General features: G+C 38.0%; 1 protein-coding gene across 1 annotated transcript; it reads right to left on the reverse strand.

Moving 5' to 3' along the window:
* Nucleotides 1–289: 289 nt before the first annotated feature.
* LOC131447036 (neurocalcin-delta B) lies at nucleotides 290–18,201 on the reverse strand. Its single transcript, XM_058618496.1, has 4 exons — nucleotides 17,990–18,201; nucleotides 5,412–5,853; nucleotides 3,995–4,100; nucleotides 290–2,920 (listed from the first exon to the last, which is right to left on the reverse strand). The coding sequence occupies exons 2-4, from the start codon at nucleotides 5,787–5,789 to the stop codon at nucleotides 2,826–2,828; spliced, it is 579 nt and encodes a 192-aa protein (XP_058474479.1). The 5' UTR covers nucleotides 5,790–5,853; nucleotides 17,990–18,201; the 3' UTR covers nucleotides 290–2,825.
* Between the last annotated feature and the right edge of the window lie 1,341 nt (nucleotides 18,202–19,542).

Consider the following 19,542-nt stretch of genomic DNA (forward strand, 5'->3'; position numbering starts at 1 on the left):
TGTTATATGAATATGTTTCTTAGTCAACATGCACCTTTCTAAGGTGTATTTGTAAAATAATGTCCAAAAGGTTCTAGTCTGACACTTATGTTTTGAAGAAAAACAATGGAAATTTGACTTTATAAGGGCCAAATTGATGAATTTATATCAAAATCCAACTAAATTTAGATTTAATTATCTGGGGACTATCCTCTATGTCCATATCTGGAGTTATAACACAAATGTGGTAACTGTGGACTAATTATACCTAGATGAAGCGTTACGCTTATATATTAGAAAGACAATCAGCCATTTTCCCACTTTGCCTTTATTTGAATAACAAAATGGACGTCCTACACAGAACACATGATGCAATGTAACAATACAAAATCTACAAAAATGATACAGTGACAAAGTCCTTGTTTTTGTTCAACAGGTAGTAACAACTGTACAGTGTATACAGGGATAATAATAATACTGTGCTTTTTTTTTTTCCTCCTTTCATTGATTCATCTGTATTTGGCACTTGACCACAAGATGCTAGTGAAGTGAAAGTTGGGACTGGAGTCCCTCATCACCTACATGAAATGTGCAGAAACCCACAGTATCTTGACGTATGTGTTTATCTACCTGTGAACACGTGACTGTCCAAAACTGATGGGTAAATGACGGGCTTGGTGGATGTGGACGTTTCTAACGATGTACGAAGAAGATGACTTGTGTCACGTTTGTGGACAAAAACGGGATTTTCAGACATTTCCGCTGCACTTTAAACATCATTAGACTGTTTAGACGCTGCGGGATGAACTGATACTGGTCCAAATGACTGGATTAGATATTATAAAAACTGTAAATGCCAATTAAAAAAGAAGGTTGTTTGTGAAAGTTTGCCACATATTGGTGGAGTGTCATGTTGCAGCTGAATATTCCTCGCCTCCCTCTTCACTTCAAACCGTGTTAGAGAAACTATAGTATGTAGCCTTCAGTTAGCATCAAAAACTCAAAAGATGTTAAGTTTGTCCATTGTGGGCTACTGTAAAAACTCCATAGACTTGACGTGGCGCCTCATAAATGTAAAAGGCTCATTCTGGGTTAATGAAAAACATGCACGCAAACATGCAAACTACACACTGAAAAGGTTCTCGGTTGAACCGGCATCTGAACCGTTGACCTCCGTGTCGAGTGGCCAACCACCCCCCGTCTGAATTGAATTTTAATATCTCACTTTCACTTTTATTTTCCGGCATTTTTAAAATTGCATATATTCAATGTGGTAAAATTTGAAAGACACATTAAACATCCAGATACACAAAGTAAAGTGGATTATCGTTCATATCCCAGATGATGTATTTGATATTTTTTTAACCACAAATTATTCAAAATGTACAACTGGTTTGTTGGAAATGAGCATGCCGACTATAAAGAACATTCTATATTAAAAAGAATAAAAAGAAGATTGGAATATAAATGTGAAAATGAGACATTGAAAATCTGACAAGTTGAAAAGTGTTTTGATTATATAATCTGTTTTTCCAAATCTGGTGAGACGGAGTAACTTCCCTAGTGAACACGCAGGATATAGAGAGTGACTGCAAATCTTTACCAGTTTCCTGGGAAATCGTAAATCCACAGTGAGATAGAGCGAGAGAAGATGTTTAATCCATAGCACAATGTGTGTTCCTCTCATTTAAAAAAACAAAAACCAAATCAAACATTCTAGCATAAATATGAATGAGTATACTGTACAACTTTTTTTCATATCGTATTCGTCAAGTCAAAGAAAAATAAAACGTTAATCATCATATTCCAATAATTTATCCGTCGTTCACCGTTTCTTTTATCAGTGAATCTCAGCCACAGTGTAACCACACAGTAGAAGAATATACAAATACATATACTATGTATTCTTAGAACATCTAACTTCTTTGATTTTGCTTATATACTTGTTTAACCATATTTTGAGGAGAAAAAAAGATCATCACAGCTCAGTTTTTATGCAAATGTCAAGTTTTGATCAGTGAAGTGTGTGCGTGTGAGAAAATGTCGTCCGTGGACATAAAACTTGGCATAAAAAGTCACTTTCAAAGAACAGATGACATCATCTGTGGTCAGAAGTTTGCCCTTCATTTGGAAATTTGAGTGAGTTTTGGTTGTTAGTAACATTTCTCCAAAGACATACATTTAAAAAGAAGTCGTCGTCGTTGTTGTTCATCCCTTTGATGTTTTGATTAAAAACTACACGTTTCCAGGTCTCCTAGCCAGACTTGGTCATAATGTGAGCTGCAAACACAGTACAGTCCCCGTCTCATGTTCTTCATTTCATTCAGTGTTAACATGGAGTTCGATCTTAATACTTTGTGTCGGACACAGAGAGAGGGGAGAGAAAAACCCAGAGCATTTAAAATCAGGAAGAACGCTTCCAAAAATAACAAATAAAAAGAAATGACAAGAATAAAATGGCAAAGTTGGATTCGGCTCAGTGTTCCTCGTGAATCTGTGGGATTATCCTCACCGTTTGTCTTCTCCAACAGAGACAACACAGCCCTGATTCAGCGTCCGTGATTCAAGTCCGTGATGGGATTTCAGTCCCTCGAGTTATTTGTGTACCGTAGGTGACCCACGTTTTCTGCTGCTTTTGACCTGGCATAGCGGCGCATGTACAATGTGTGCGTTACAAGTGCATGGTAGTTGGTATTGCTCGTATGTACTGCTGCATTTGTGTGTGTGTGTGTGTGTATGTGCATGTGCCCCTATAGCTCATGTGTCAATAATCTCAGGTGGGTCGACTGGGAGAGATTTTGAACTTTTGTTGAATTAATCATTGTAAAAGGGAAAAGTCCAGCTTCTTACTGCCCAGCACTGCTGGGGTCACACTGAAGCAGTCGCACAATGGAGGGGTCGCTCTTCGCTCCTTCAACAAACTCCTCTAGTGACAGCTTACCTGAGAGGGAGGAAGAGAGAGAGGAACATGATTAACATGATCAAAAAATTGTTTAAAGTGAGTTCTGTATTGTATTCTGCCTCAGTTTGGTCTTCATGTACAGTTGCATGAGTGAGGGAGCGTGTGCGTGTGTATACAGCAGCAGCACAGCATTTATCCCATCAGACTTCTGAACATCTGGGTTTTTTTAGCAGTCGAATTCACTTCAGTCGCGTGAAGCTGATCGACTTAGTCAGCATTGTGTGAACTCATTTGACGATGCAACACAGATTTGTTTACATTGAAAAATAACAGTAGATATGTTCCTCCATCCAGCAGTGCAGCGACAGTGTGTAACATTTAGGAGGATTTATTGGCAGAATCGGTACTTAATACCTAGAGCTGCAACTAACGATTATTTTCATAATCGATTAATCTGTCGATTATTTTCTCGATTAATCGTTTGGTCCATAAAATATCAGAAAACCTTAAAAAAATGTTGATCGGTGTTCATCAAACCTGAGAACGATGATGTTCTCAAATGTCTGGTTTGTCCACAAACCAAAATGATTAACTTTTAATGATTTCTTTGTTATCCAGAGCAAAGAAATTAATAAAATACTCACATTTAAGAAGCTTAAACAATCGGAAATCTTCTTTTAATTATGAAAAAAGCTTCAAACCGATTAATTGATTATCAAAATAGTTGTCGATTAATTTAGTAATCGATATTACCCCTAAACATATTTGTATACATTTTGTAGTTGCCTTAAGGGTTTTCATAGCCTTAGAATAAGGCTTTAATATGTATTTTAGGCAAGGGACTTGCTTTATGAAGGACGCCATCTTGTGCCACTACCATGCTTCTACAGTAGCCTGAATGGACAAACCAGGTAAAAGTGCATTTCACGTGTTGAAGCTTATTATGCAAAGGAAGAATAAAATCCTTTTTGTTACGCAAAGGCCACCACAGATCCCTGAAGAGCTTGGTAATAGGACAGGTGACCGGGGGTTCCTTCACTTATTACTTTATTACATAATAAATATTATGTGTCACTAATTCTTACACAGTGTACACCTCAAGGAAAGTCTTACCATCTCGATTTGTGTCCATCTGCCTGAAAATCTTATCTGTGCGCTTCTCAGGTGTGGCCTCGTCCTCGGGCATCTTCATCACAGAGGAAACCATCTTGTAAATGGCCTGAAACCGACAGGAACAGAGGCAGAGGAATGAGAAAAATGATGTATGTATACGCATACACAATCATTCTATCAAGTGAGGAGGAAGTGAGATGGATAATCACTCTCAATGTGTGTCTCTGCTGCCTGATGACACTGCACAGTAACAAAGAGGAAGTGTGAAAGTCTAAAGCACAGTACTTTAAATATTTGTTGTTAATATTGTGGGTCTATGTCAGCGGAGTAGAAATGTCTGCATCTAAAAAACACTGTTGCTGCTGTTATTTCAAACCCAGTGACAACAAACTCTCATTTCCACTCCTGTCACTGATACATATTCACTCCTGTCACTCCTATGATCTGTGTGACTAACACTGCGAGCACAGAGCCTGATCACACTTTCCACACTCAAGAGTCAACACAGTAAACATGAACCAGAGCAGCTGCTTTTAATCTGCATCACACATGCAAGGCAGCAGGCATTCATCAACACTCATGAACTAGTTAGTTAGTTACAGGATTGTTGTTTGAAGATGACAAAGGACTGATTAGCAAACAGGAACCTCTTAAGCACTTAATCTAGCAGCTCCTCTTACTTTAGTGAAGGACAAACCAGCAAATGAAAGAATGATTATTATAGAACTATCAAATTACTCACTAATCATTTTAATCTGGTGGTCAATATCTATAAAGTAGAAGCAGCATGTTTTTGAGGGGACACACACTTATGCCCATCTTACTTTGTGGTTCACTTGACAGTAATATTTAACAATTTAAGGGAATAAATGTCACAAAAATATCAATTTAATGATTACAAATAAATATGTGCAGCTAAAATGTTTGGACAGAAGTCAGAGACATGTTTGCACTAAGGTGTGGTGCCCGGTGACATGTTGTGATGTATATATTCTTATTTCCTGGAGGAAACTGGATGACTACATCCATTTTTATACACATTTATGGCACTGTGTGAGACATTAGAGGTGCTGAGGAGACGATGCCGGCGACCCATGTTATTTGGAATCAGAGTAAGAATCAGAAAAAGACCCCTTCCCTAAAGAAACACACCGGAGCTGTGTCTTATTTGTGGACGTCCCTGGATATGAGAGGTCTTTACTGCTGCTGTCTTAAATTACACAGCAGCTGATTTTCATGCTGTGGGCAGTCAAAGGGTTTGGAGGATAGAGGCATATTGATATATGTCACAGCAGCTGGTGTGGATGGTTGAGCAAAAGACCAGGGAACCGGATGGTGTGCGATGATCACAGAAAAACCAGAACAGCAGAAAGACTGAAAAGATGAGAGAGCAGAAAGCAACAGAGCACACACCCACCGTTACAATCTCCAGCATCTCTGCTCTGCTTATGTATCCGTTGCCGTCCAGGTCATACATACTGAACGCCCACTTCAGCTTCTGGTCCAGTCGACCGCGCGAGGTCACGCTCAGAGCAATAATGAACTCCCTGAAGTCTATAGTCCCGTCGCCGTTGGCGTCAAACGTGCGGAAGACGTGTTCCGCGAACTTGGAGGCGTCTCCGTAGGGGAAAAAGTTGGCATAGATTTTCTTGAACTCCTCCATGGACAGCGCACCGCTGGGGCAGTCCCTCAAGAAGCCCTTGTACCACTCGGTGATCTCGGGCTCGGTGAAGTCCGTGTTCTCCACCAGGTCCTGCATGACGTCAGGACGGAGCTTGCTGTTCTGTTTGCCCATGGTCGCTGCTTCTGTTGAGGCTGTGGCTGACGTGCGGGCGAAGGTGCGGCGGTGCTTTCGACTGCTGCAGGGGCAAAAAAAAAGAAAAGAAAAGAGGGGAGAAGGAAAAAGGTTGTTAAGAGATCTTTTAGAGGGAGGAAGCACAAAGCTGTGGCAATGAAAGTAAAAGTCCAGACACACGGTAAACATGTCGATGTCATGAAATTAGTAACAGGTACTGTTGTTCATAAAAATAACTTTTCTTCTGATGTTATTTCTGTTCATAAGATGCCACGATTGAGCTATTTTGTTGTCAGAAATGATGGGAAAGGATTTCTGTAGGATTACCACACCCTACATGTAAAAAAAAATATGTATTTTTGAAACAAAACAAGGACTCACACAGTAAAAGCTATTTGTTGATTTCGTGCTGTTGCTAAATTGGTGCATCCTCAAGACTGAGAATTTGTCATTCTCAGAGACTGAGTCGTGAAGGATTTTTAACACATTTTTACACATTTACATATGAATACAGTGGTGATTCATTTATCATAAACATATCTCCTGGAAATGGCTAGTTTACCTATTCAAAAATGATATTAGGTGTTAGTCAGAAATGTTCATGCACACATTTCCTATTAGGTCACGACACCCATCATCTTTAAAAAGTGGCTCCACATATATAAAGTTTGGGAAACACAGTCCTAGCTAACCTGAATCTATATATCTTGTTGTCATTTTGTCTGTTTCTGTTTAAAAAAATAAATGCAAATCACAGTAATCAGAAAAAACTACGACAGTGTGCGAGATGAATCAAAAGCAGGTTGATAAATGCTCACCATGCACATGCAGCACGAGACCACCAAATGTTCTCAGGGTGCAAAACTACCACAAATGTACAACCACACCTACACTTGCGAAACATATTGCAGATAACCCCAGCACATGCCATTTTCAGCTGTGCGTGCATCTCTGCTGCAGCTGCAGGAACACGGAACGCCTCGACACACACAATCCACATCCTTCATATTAACAGTGGAGACAGTTTCAGGTTTAATGTAAAAAAAAAAAAAAGGAATGTTTCATAATAAAAGTCGAGATGATCAGAAATGGTGTGTTCCAGAAAATTCACAAACTTCTAAAACAAGAGGGACAACGGGGGAGTTTTTCCTCAACAGAGGACACAGCTCATCGTCTCACCCTGCAGCTAATGTGCTTAACACTTTCTCTTGTCAGGCTGCTAGCTGCTGCCGAGCTCTCCAGGCTGAAGACAAGAGAGAAACTGTTCCAAGCTTAGCTGTGGATAACGACAGATAAAATCAGCAATGTCAGGTCAGGCCAAAGCAAATTACGGAAGCACGTTCCAGACAGGAAGGGACGTAAAGATTTGTATTTCCTGCCAATATTTGAAGAGTTAAAAAAGAATACTCTTTTTTTCCTCCTTTAAACAAAAAAAAACACTTGCTAAGACAGCAATCCATCCCATTCATCCAGTCATTAAGCTGTTTGATCACGGCTTACTGAGAAAGCCATCATATGCACAGTACTTCCCTGGTAAGTGGGTAAGTGTGCTTTTCCTGGCAATAAAAAATTAATGTAACATTCATAATAAGTGCTGCTACACTGACAAGTTCAGGAAAACATTTACAGGCACAGACGAGGAGAGGGTGATGGAAACAAAGACTATTATATGTGCATTTTAATTTCTAATGAACTTCCACTTCAGTCAGACCAATGTGTGTGTTTAAAAGTCCCAGTTTTAGTCCCACCAACACAGTAAATGGCCTAGATGACAAAAGCCATTCTGATTCTGTTTCTATCATAACATATCACTATGGACTTTAATCCACTTTGGAAATGTGTCTTTTCACTGACACCAAGACACAAAAATGCAGTGTCTTCTTGCTGCATCAGAAAAACTGCACTGCATTTGTGAAAGCTTTCTGCCTTTTGTCTTCTATTAAGTGCATATTATCTGGCTCCAACTTCGGATATTACATTAGGAAAAACCTGTTAAAAGTTACCTTTTAAAAAAAATTGCCCACCTGGTCACAAAATGTTGAAAAAACAACATTAAAAACCTTTATTTGCACGATTGCTCTATCTTTGTTTTATGGTCTGCTTTTGTTCTGCACACTAAAGTTTAAAACAGGCTGCACTCAACAACTCATCCTCACTGCGCCAGGCTTTATTCACCAAAAGCTTTTGCCTGTCTTGCCTTGACAAAAGCAGCGTGGGATCTATGAAACAACAACAACAACACCACCACCACCATCATCATCATCTTACCACTGTGTGAGCATTCACACACACAAATCTAATCAACCAGCCACATCATCCTGGCCACCGCCATTCATTTCATTCTTAATTCATTCTTTGTCTGTCACATACTCTGCAATCGCACGTTGAAGTACTTAATGGATAGTGGACCACATCCATGGTTGTTGGGGCTATGTTGTCATGACAACTGACCATACATATACCTCTTTGTCACAACTCGTAGGGAAGAAAACATCACTTTACGTATCGCATCGGTGTCACAGTGGAGTGTAAAAATACTTGCTGTGAACACAGTGTCATCTCGTTTAATTGCTTTTAGCTGCAGCTCTAATCACACACAATGTTTCCATGTTAATGTGGAGAAACAGAGGAGACTAAAGGCCTTCCCTCGCTACATTACTCTGAATGAGAAAGACAAGGTTAATTAGTGTTGGTCTCAATGGCTTGACGAAATAACAAAACAGCACGAGTTACAGGCTGTATTTAGGCAGGAGTTTAATATTTAAAACACTATCAACCAGGACTGTTTGGCATTTCTGTTAATAAATGACCAAGAATTTTCATAGTCATATTTAGCATATAATGTAGGCTTTAACAAGTAACTGCAAGAAAAACAGTGTAATGTTTATAATCAACATGTTGTCCTGTGACAGTTAATGTCTTAAGATGTTACACTGATGGAATCAACCCAAAAAGATTAATGAATTGCTCTTAATGTGTCAGTGATCTGATAGACACTGATTAAATGTTAAGCCTGTCACATCAACTTAAAAAAAAACAGGAAACAAACCAAAGGTCAACACTGCTTAGCTATTACTGATAGTCGAATTGAAACGAGACTCCCTGGAAGAACACATCTTGTATCTCAATGAGACCTTCCTGGCTAAATAAAGGATACATAAAAAATAAATACAATCTTAAAAAAAGTTGAGTTTCAATCGATCAATATAAATCAAAATCAAGCAGCAAAGTTGAGCTAGATTCTTAGTTTACAAAACATTCACTTTCATGGTTGAAATTAAAAAAATCTGGGGAATGTATGAGTTTCTTATGCGATCATTAAATATTACATTGATTCAATATCTCACTCAGCTCACCTTTTACTTAAATGGATTAAGATTAAGGTAATCACATCTTCATTAATCACAGATTACTCAATCAACAAGACCAAGGTTTACAACTAAATGATCCTTTTTAGAACAGTTTTATTCAGCATCTGTTTATACACCAGTCTCTACTTACTGATGTCCACATGAGTTTTACATGAATGTATATTAATACATTAAGAAAACAGCAACTTGAAACTAATGTGTTTTAAACCATTTAAATACTGATTATATTTATGCTATGGATACATTTAAGTGTGGCCCCCTTTACAGCATGCTTTAATTATTTTAAATAATATTATGTGAAATTCAATTTCAGCAAACACTAAAACTTCTGCTGTGCTATATATAGTATGTGTGTATACAGTATGTTTCTATTTTTTACAAAAGTAAAACACTAAAGCAATATTATTCAGTGCTCTGATGTCAAGGTTTTTTTAAACCTTTTTTTAAACTAAATATTTTGATTGCAATTTGAATTGCAATATAACTTTTTTTAAATCATTACAATTAAAACTGATAGAGCATTACCTTATGACATAACATCTACATATTTACTTCTATACTCTAATGCAAGGATGACAACTTCATGATTCTGTCATGTATATACTGCATTTTTTATACTGGCACAGGACACAGAACAATCAGAAATGCAATGATTCAATTGCAGCCTTTGCAATTTGGGGTAAAAGTCAGTGTGTGTGTTTTAAAAGAAGCAAAGACAGAACTCGACTGAGCATCCCTTCTCAACAGTCACCTTAAGAACCTGGTTATTTCTGTCTCTCCTGAGATCACAGTCCACAATTAACCACTAAGACTCTTACCTGCTGCTGCTGGCAGACCTGTGATGACATTGTTACATAATCACGGCTTTGACAAGTGCACAGCTCACGTGGTCAAGTTTCTACCACGACCATCGCATGAGGTCAGGACAAGCAAAGTGAACACTGGTTAAACCTCCTGAGCGCGTCTGAGAACACAGCAGGCTTGATATAATGGCAATGACCTCAGCCTGATGGTCGGGTATTAACAAGAACACACGGTCACTTTCAGCTTCTAATGACACCTAATGGCAGTACACACATAATTATCACGTATTCAACCTGTTAGGCTCTGAGACAGGCTTAAACCCTAAAGCCACCAAGAGAAAAGCTGCTGGAGGCAAATCCTCATCCAACAACTGACAGCATTACATGAAAAATCTTTCTATTTTAGTCAAACATAATTATGTAGTACGCAATCAAAGATAAATGCACTAATCCAACTACTTTGAGCATACACTGTATTTTAAAAATAATAATAATAATACTATATATACATATATCCCATCGGGGGCGATTCCACTAGTTTAAAAAGAATCCTGTTTGAATTGAAGTACATGGAAAAATTATCCTATTTCTGTTTTGTTGTTGTTTTTTTGGGTCTTCCTTAGTAAATCATGTCTCCACCTAGAGGGAAATAGATAAGAGATTCAAAGCACATGATTGGACACCAGTGTGATTGACAGCAGGTAGGTATTATGCAATAGGCGCCTGGTTGCAGGTGACACAACCACCACTTGTGATTGTTATGGGTGACTTGACAACAGATTAATAATCTGTTCATGATTATGATAAAAAACACTAAAAAAAATTTCTTTCTTCTCCAATGACAACCTAATTTGTGGTGCATGTATTACCACAAAGTTTCTTGAATGCATCTCGAGGCTGCATCTATAATCGCAATCCAATTAAAACTATTTGAATAGCATTTTTTGAAATGCCCATTTCTAATAAGCAAGTATCAAATCAGCAGTTATTCATTTTCTCGTTAAATCTCATGATTTTCACTGGTATGTGTTGTATTAGTCCAACCAATGGCTCCGAAACCAAATATATTCAATCTACAAAAATTATCAGCAACTCAGAAACAGGAATTAATAAATGTTCACTAGTTTTATTTGGAAAAATGACCAGCCTGAGGAAGAGTCCTCTTGTTATCTTAAATCTGAATCATTCTGGATTAATTATTTGGTAAAATGAAAGAAAAATTTGACAAGAAGGTGTTCGGCCATTTTCACAGTTTACAACTATGGAAAACGGAAGAAGAGTAGAAGACATGGTCCCATTGCAGTCGATATACATCTATACCAACAAAAGTCTGCAGTGCAACAGTCTGTCCATGCTTGCTCGTGAATCAAAAGCCCTTCACATGCCGTTCATCCCAGTACATCTTGTTGCCTGCTTATGTAACATGCAGGAGTCTCCATTTATATCCTGCAGGTAAATCTTAACCCTGGAATCCCACAGTAATCCCAGAGCAGAGAGTAACAGAGAGCTGGCCTGAGGCCCGCAGAGAGCCGCAATGGCTGAAAACGAGCCTCTATCAAAGACAGTGAGGTTATGAATGAAACATTCATAATGCAATATAATCCATCTGTCAACAGTCTGCAGAGCTGGGGTCAGTCACCCTTCACCTAACAGGCATCTGTAATGTGATATTTCACCTGCAGGTAAAATAATGATGTTTCTTTTAAGCTGCGATATTAAAATGACAACTGTAACCACCAAGAGACTGCAGCTCAAGTCAAAGTAAAATGTGGTTTTGATTTGAAGCAACACCACACAGAGGCATGACGTTGAGGATTTCAATGCCTGTCATCACCCTCCTTCTTCTCTCTACTATCTAAGAAATATATCAGTAACTTCCTTCTCTGTACCGAGTATGTTTACCTCTCTCTGTGCTCTCTGTGTATGAATTATTACTACAGTTATAGTTACATCATTAATTTTTTGTATTTTTGTACATGATTTAATTTATTTATATGTTGTTCTTGGGTCTTTAAAAGGAAAACCTCTAGTTTCATTATGACATAATTAACCATGTAATTAACCACAACCTGTTTTCGTTTATATTGTCACAAAAACCATAGTTGCATTTTCTGGTTATAAGTAGGTTCAAATTAGTTATAATGCAAAAAGTGAGATTTTGAGCATCTGAATTCATGTCACTTGGCAGGTTGATAACATACAGTCATCAGCCTCTCACTGATGTCAAAAGACAAAGGAGGAAATTATATAAAAGGCAACAGTAACTCAAATAACCTCAAGTTACTAAACCTTGAGGCAGGCCGGCTATAGCAACAGAAGACCAAACAGGGTGCTGCTCTTACCACTTCATTCAGTGTCATGTGTACCTATTTTAGTGGCCATTAGGTGACAACAAGACTCTTGATGAATGTTTGCAGTAATTAAAACCTCTCAACAATAACTAACAGGTTGATACTGCATATCAATGTGATACAAACCACACTGTTAGTAAATGAAAGGTATACTTTGAAAACATCTATTTTAGGTTTGTGACACAGGACTTGTGAATGTCAGAGGGATCGCAGGGATGGGGCAGCTCATGTTTCAAAACGACAGGGGAACACCAGGCTGCATTTAAGCAGCTGGGAGTCCTGCAACACTGCTATACATTTATTTAACATCCTTAAATCAGGTTTGTGCTCACAGTCACTTTATTTTGATGCAAATGAAAAACTGGTCTGACATTTGGTGTATCATCAGACCTGAGTAGTGCAACTGTCAAAGGAAACCTTTCATCTTCATTTCAAAAGATCAAAATCGGTGGAGCTAACTTTCGACAAACACTAGTTAAGAAAACGCTAAAACAAATTAGTTATTTTCATAATCAACTTAGCTGAGTGGTGTTTCAGAAGCCTCAAAATGATGACGTCCTAAAATAATCATTTTATCCACAAAAGATACTCAGAAAAAAATTAAAATTATTAAAATGTTCATTATCAAAATAGTTGGCACTTCATTTAGAAGTCAATTTCAGGGCAGCATAATTAATCACAAAAACAACCCAATATTCGTTCCAGTCGCAAATGCAATATCTGGCTAAATGTATCTGCTTCGTTTTTTACCTCACACACTCACCTCAGAGTTACATTGCTGTGTCAACCAAGTCAAACTTTGCAACAGAACACTTCTGTAAAGACAGGCAACAGAGGCACAAAGCTAAGTTAAATATCACAGTATGTGACTCACAGTGAGTCACATCAAATCTGGTCTGTATGAATGACAAACTACTTCTTTTCTCATCTGTGCCATTTTGGCTCAGATGTTTTACAATTTCTAAAAAACTAATGACCTGCAGCTCTCATCCATATCCAGTCACACTACATTACTTCTGTTCCCCTTCTGTTCGTCTTGCAGCTACAGCCCATTTGTGATCACATGTCTGATCAGCCAACACGTGACGACCACCGTCAACCACTGCGGCTGAGCGGCATAGCTTTGGGAGCAGCAGAGCTCACATTACAAGTATCATTATCAGCGCTGTTCAGTGTAGCGTGCTTAAGCGGCTCCTTGAATATCTGGCTGAAACTCTATCTTCTGTTTTATTTAGTGTAAGGTCAAAGCTGCTGGACAACTCTTGCTCTGAGAAAATTAACATCGTCTGCTGCAGGCTTTCAGATGTTGCTTTCAAACACCATCACTCGGCAGTCAAGAAGGTTATAACCATTTTCAATTATTTAAGCTTTTCAAAAGCATTATAAAAGCATAAATATGGTGAAACTAAAAGAAGATGTCAGTTAGCCAATTTCAAAAAATTAATTACGTCTAGCTTCAATTGAATGAAAAGATGAACATCAGAAGACACTTTAAATTCAGTGCTCAGTCACAAAATATCGTCCAAGCTGCATTCACAGTGCCCTCTGCTGGATAACTATGTAATTACTTCTGTCTGATGCACTTCTAGACTGTGTATGTACTGTAAAATTGCAGTGTTCAGTCATATTAAATAAAAGGAGCATTTATGTAACAACTTTGGGGTCAATTTTTAATGCAGACATAAATATTTTTAAATGAATTGATAACAAATAATTTAAACGGACATTATGAACCGGAGTTAAATCAGAAGATCACTATTGGGGGGGATACATTGTTTGTTTGAGCGAATTACAGGTCATTAGAAATTCATCCAAGCATGGTTTCTTTATCTGCCGACATCTTTTTCAATGAATTGTTTAAATTCATCCACACCAGCTAGTTCTTCAGAATGAAAGACGAAGTCAAAATCCTTTCCTCAGGCAGAGGTCATGACATCAGATAGTTTACAGTACTGTGCTGCCTCACATACTGCAGCAATTTAGATTAGTAGCACCTAAAAGTGTAAACAAAGCATTCTATTCTTAACAAACAGTTACCAATACAGGTTTGTTCACATGGTCTTACCAAATCACAGCTGCCAAACAACAACTGCTGATCTGACTATAACATTCTTGAGGGTTTGTGTCAAAGTCAGTATATAACAGCTGACAATTAGGTGAACTAAATGATTAATTAAGAAAATATTTTAACCCCATGGTTAAAACATTTAAAATAATCATTTGTTGCAAGACTTGCATAGTCAAGTCTCACATGACTGTGAGCTGTTGAAGCTTATAGCTAAGCTCTGAGCCCACAGATCATTTACAGTGCCCTCTGCCGGATGACTTAGTAATTACTTCAATCTGATGCACTTCTAGACTGTGTATTTGGAATTCAAACATGTTTTTAAGGTTTGAGTTTGAATTATCACCTACGTATGTACTGTAAAGTTGCAGTGTGCAGTCATATTACATTTAATAAAGAATTTAAATTTTTTAAATTAATTGATATCAAATAATGTTATCATACATTGTGAATCAGAATCAAATCAGAAGATCTGTAAAAGGGGATTAAAATTTTGTCTAAGCGAATTATGGGTCATTAGAAATTTGTTCAAGCATGATTTTTGGTAAAAGTGATGACTAAAAATCCCAACTATCATTTCTTTGACAGACCTGAGGCAGCAAGTTAATCATAATGCAGCACACATGAGCTGGCATTGTCAGCCAAGAGTGCTGCATGCATCAAAGCACTGCAGAAAACCACAAGCTCATGACAGAGAGGCCATTATGAGGCAGTGAATGAGAACAAGATAAAAACTGTCAAAGAAACGTATCATCAACTGCACGACGGCAGGCAGAGCTACACAACACACTTGGGTCTACTCTGGACACACACACATGCAGCACAGTGTCACTGATTACACAGGGAGGATTCTGTTTGCTTTACTGTGGATATCTAAATGTGTATTTCCCTGAAACAGCCAGGCAAATGCAGCAGAGATGGAAATGTCAATCTGTCCCATGACTGAACAACTCTCACTCATCTACCACTGAAATGTGGTATACAGTCCAAAATATTATCTGTGTGACGGGCGAGAAACCGTTTGTATTTCCGTCTCAATCTGAATCTCTGAAGCTCCCCCTCCCTCCTTCAGCTGAATCTGGAGCTCAGTTTTGCTCTCATCTGTAAACAAATGTATTAATATTCAATAAATAAGTAAAAAGCACCTTCCCTGCCTTCTTCCTCTTAAGCCTCATTCACACTGAAATTAGCAAACATACCCAGGATATGAAGTTGCTAAAACAAGACGATAAACACCAGTGTTTGACCAGCCCCCGTGCTGTTAATGTTTGGGAATTATGACCTAAAAAATAAAGATGTACCACACCCGATTTACAATTTTACATTCTTAAAAAAAACTTCATACAAATGTCTGCATTTGTTTCAATAATTACATTTTGAACATGAATCTCCCCTTGGGGTTAAAGTGCAACCAAACCTATGAGCATTTTGTGGGAACAAACTCTTCACTTGTTTGCTGCCATTGTGTTAAGTCTCTCTGAGGAAAAGCATTAAGATGGGCTGCAGTGCTGTATCAACATAAACTACAGAAGTCTACAGAAATCGCAGTGACTCATTAAATCAATTAATTGTCCAGCTCTAATTAGCTTGTTCACCCAATGATGCTGATCGAAGCCAAAGCAGATAAAAACCTGCATGTCTTATCTGAACTGGGAGTAAATGCCGATTAAACACATTCCCACTGATGAAAGCCCCATTTCAAGCCAGGATTAAACATGTTTTTTGACCAGTGAGAATGAAGAGAAGTCTAACTCAATGCAGAAGAGAGTTGACTGCAACCCAGACAAGCCTAACTACAGAGGATGTAGCCAGTATAGCCAGTGTGGCCCAGACTGAAACCGCAAGACACCCACATCATCAAAAATAGATCATCTGTTCAAATTTAGCACTAACATTTGTAAGCATTTAGCATCTTGAAATGTTTGCAGGGAGGGTTTTGACACCAAGGCGGCTATTATCCTGACTCCACCCTTGTGTCAGCACCTACACAGGTCTTTAAACTTTCCTTCCTGTGTTCTATTGGCTGGTTTGATTTAGAAAGTTGCTAAAAACATATTTGAAAGCCACAGAGATTCACAGACACCATGTTTTTACATCGTCTGTGTGTCATTACTACTTCTGTTTCCTCTGTGACTGAACAGTTTTGATATGAGATTTTCGTCAGGGGCCTGAGAACCACAGCTCCTCACCACTATTTACATTTATTTTCTCCATCTGTGTCCACTTGTGCCTTTTTAACACCATCACCCTCTCTCATCACCTCTTCTACACTTGTTTACTTCCCACATCAAACCACAATGGCTTTCAATTACCACAAGCCACCAGCCAAAAAGAGTAAATATGCAATTTGTGCAGATAACTTTGAGAAGCAGCGATCTCATCTTCAGTCTCTTTAATCCTCAGCTATACTTAAGCTGCTTGCCTGGTCAAAACCTGAAACCAGCATGGTCAAACCAATATAGGCTTAAAAAAAAGACAATTTAGTATATAGAGCAAAACAATGTCAAACAATGTTATGAAAATGTTTGATAGTGGATGCTCAAATCCACTGAGATACTCTGCCTCAAGACTGCAATTTCGTTTCCTGTTATCAAGTAAACACAATGTTATAATATTTAATAGCTAGTCTAGATACATATTACAGATATTCACAATTGATTTTAAACCCGTCAAAATGAACCATTCGGATATCCATGATTATAAATGAGAAATCATTACAAATATACCCATTTATATCTACAACTTCATTCTGAAGAGTCATAATTTCCATTGGAATTTAGGATATCTTTAACTAAAATGTTGAGTAAACCTCACAATGGAATTATGGATAGTCATAATTTAGAGGGAGATTTTCTTATTTCATGAGGTTTGTCATTTCAAATACCTTAAAGACCAGTTATAATTCCAGGGCAATTGAATTTATGTTGAAGTGGAATTTTGACTACTACTAACTGGAATTAAGGACAGTGTGTGTTGTTTTTCAATACTTCAAACTGTCATAATTTAGTAGCAGATTTCTGCCTTCGTTCATTGGGTTTGTCATTTCATCTCCAGTTTGGTTTATCTGTATTTGGTAGTTTGCGAAGGTGAACATAAGGATATGTGACCAGTTGTAATTCCAGGGTAATTGTAGTTATCTGGAATGGTGAGTAATCAGGATGATATGATGAATATGACAAACGTGTGACAAACGTACAACTGAATTAATGATGCCTGTGTTAACACATGAATGGAAAAGGTCACGTTATTTATCCTGAGAAGAATGACATTAATGTGAATAGCAAAAACTGTATCAATATACGAACCAGTCTAGATCTTTATGGATAAAACAGCTCCTCTGGAGGTTCAACCAGAAGAACTGGACAACAAACGTGGGTAAAGCTTTATCCGTTACTAGCATCATCTACTTAGAGTCGCCGTACGGCAAAGTCGTGGAGGAGAATGTTGTTTAAACACAGTGTTTCCCGTAGTTTCACCCGGACATATTACATTTCAGCAGCTCCAACCTGTGAACCCAACTCACCTGCGAGACAAAAAAACAAAAACTAACAGGAAGCGGACAAACTACTAGGGAGGGAGCAGAGTAACAGGCACCGTAGCGACAACTTACCTCGCTGTAAAGTTGTTGTTAAAAGTGTCTTTAGTAGTCCATGGGCTCGCGTCACCGGGGCGGACGGTTGGACAGTTTGAAGAGAGCGGGTTTAACAGGTAGCAAGAACCGCACAGGAGCAAGAGTTCGCCGGCTGCTTTCACTTCAAACTCCAGCAGGTTTGTTCCCAAGCAGCTTCACTCCGCTCTGCTCCACCACCAGCCTCTCACAGGCAATGACGTCAAGGCTGCTCGTCACGTGGTAGAGCGGCGGGCCAATGGGAAGCCGCGTTGTCTGTATGCGCTTTATTCGATGAATGTGTTCACGTTCATATATTATATGCTGGATTGAAGTGGAATCAGGCAAAAATATATCAAAAATAATATATTTTAAAATAAAATACCAAATACCCAAATAATAAATGTATCAAAAATAAACTGCAAAAGACAGAAGCCACACCATGTAACTAATTTTCAAAATAATAAAAAATAATCTGACTCAAGGAACTGTTGATTTACTTTCTTGGTGTTCAGTAACAGATGAAGCCCACAATGAATCGGCAAACATGATCTGACTACACTAATGGTCTGTTTCATCACAGTACAGTACACAAAATCAGGTAAGTATGTAACATCCTATCACCATCCAATACAATAATTACTTAGAAGCCAATAATCATGACATGATGAACTGACCCTGTCAAGTTGTACACAAAACTGTGTATATGTGTATATGTGTATATATGTACACAAATGTCATATATACATGACATTGAAGTATTTTGATACAAAATAAGTAAATTTATCCATTGATTTGTGCCTAGGGAGGTCTAGAGTACATCTGTTATTTGTATAATGTTTCATATTTGGTTGAACTCTGATTACAACAGCATTTTCCAAAATATCACAGTCTTTCAGATGATGCAGATTTATCCTAATACTTCAGTGCTGTTTCTAACCATCGTTTTCCATAATGCTAATTAGCAGACTAATTATTTGCATTGATTTAATAATAAAGATGGGTAAAAACTGACTTTTAAACTCTTCTTTAAAACTGCACTTGCTTTGCACGAACTCCAGTTAAAATGTTCTGCTGCACTGACAACATAATACTAAGCATATTTAATTCTGAGTATTGCATGATGATGAGACAGCTTATGGTACAGGTGTTCCCATGCAGGCACATTGAGAGCCATGCTTTGCCTAAGATGATTAGTGGCAGTCAAAGCCACAGAGCTAATTCAGCCAGTGCTCCTGGGAGCTTTTTCTCAATGGCCTTATCAAGTACACTGAGCGAGAGGCCTCTCCTGCAGTTGAGTCAGCAAACTCCCTGCCACACCGGTGGAGAGAATGCCCAATCATTCATTACATTCAAAAAGCAAACATAAAAGACAGGTTTTAAATGTTTGTTAAACATTAATGTCAAAATAATGGCAAAATAAATGTCTCATAATGTTGACATATTATTTATTATTGTATAAAGGAGAAATTGTAAGCTTGAATGCGGCTGCACAATGACGTTTGTGAAGTGTGTGCATGACAAGCGGCTGTTTGAATTCAACACAGACAATGCAT

Source organism: Solea solea, chromosome 20 (genome assembly GCF_958295425.1).
Source record: "Solea solea chromosome 20, fSolSol10.1, whole genome shotgun sequence".
NCBI lineage: Eukaryota > Metazoa > Chordata > Actinopteri > Pleuronectiformes > Soleidae > Solea > Solea solea.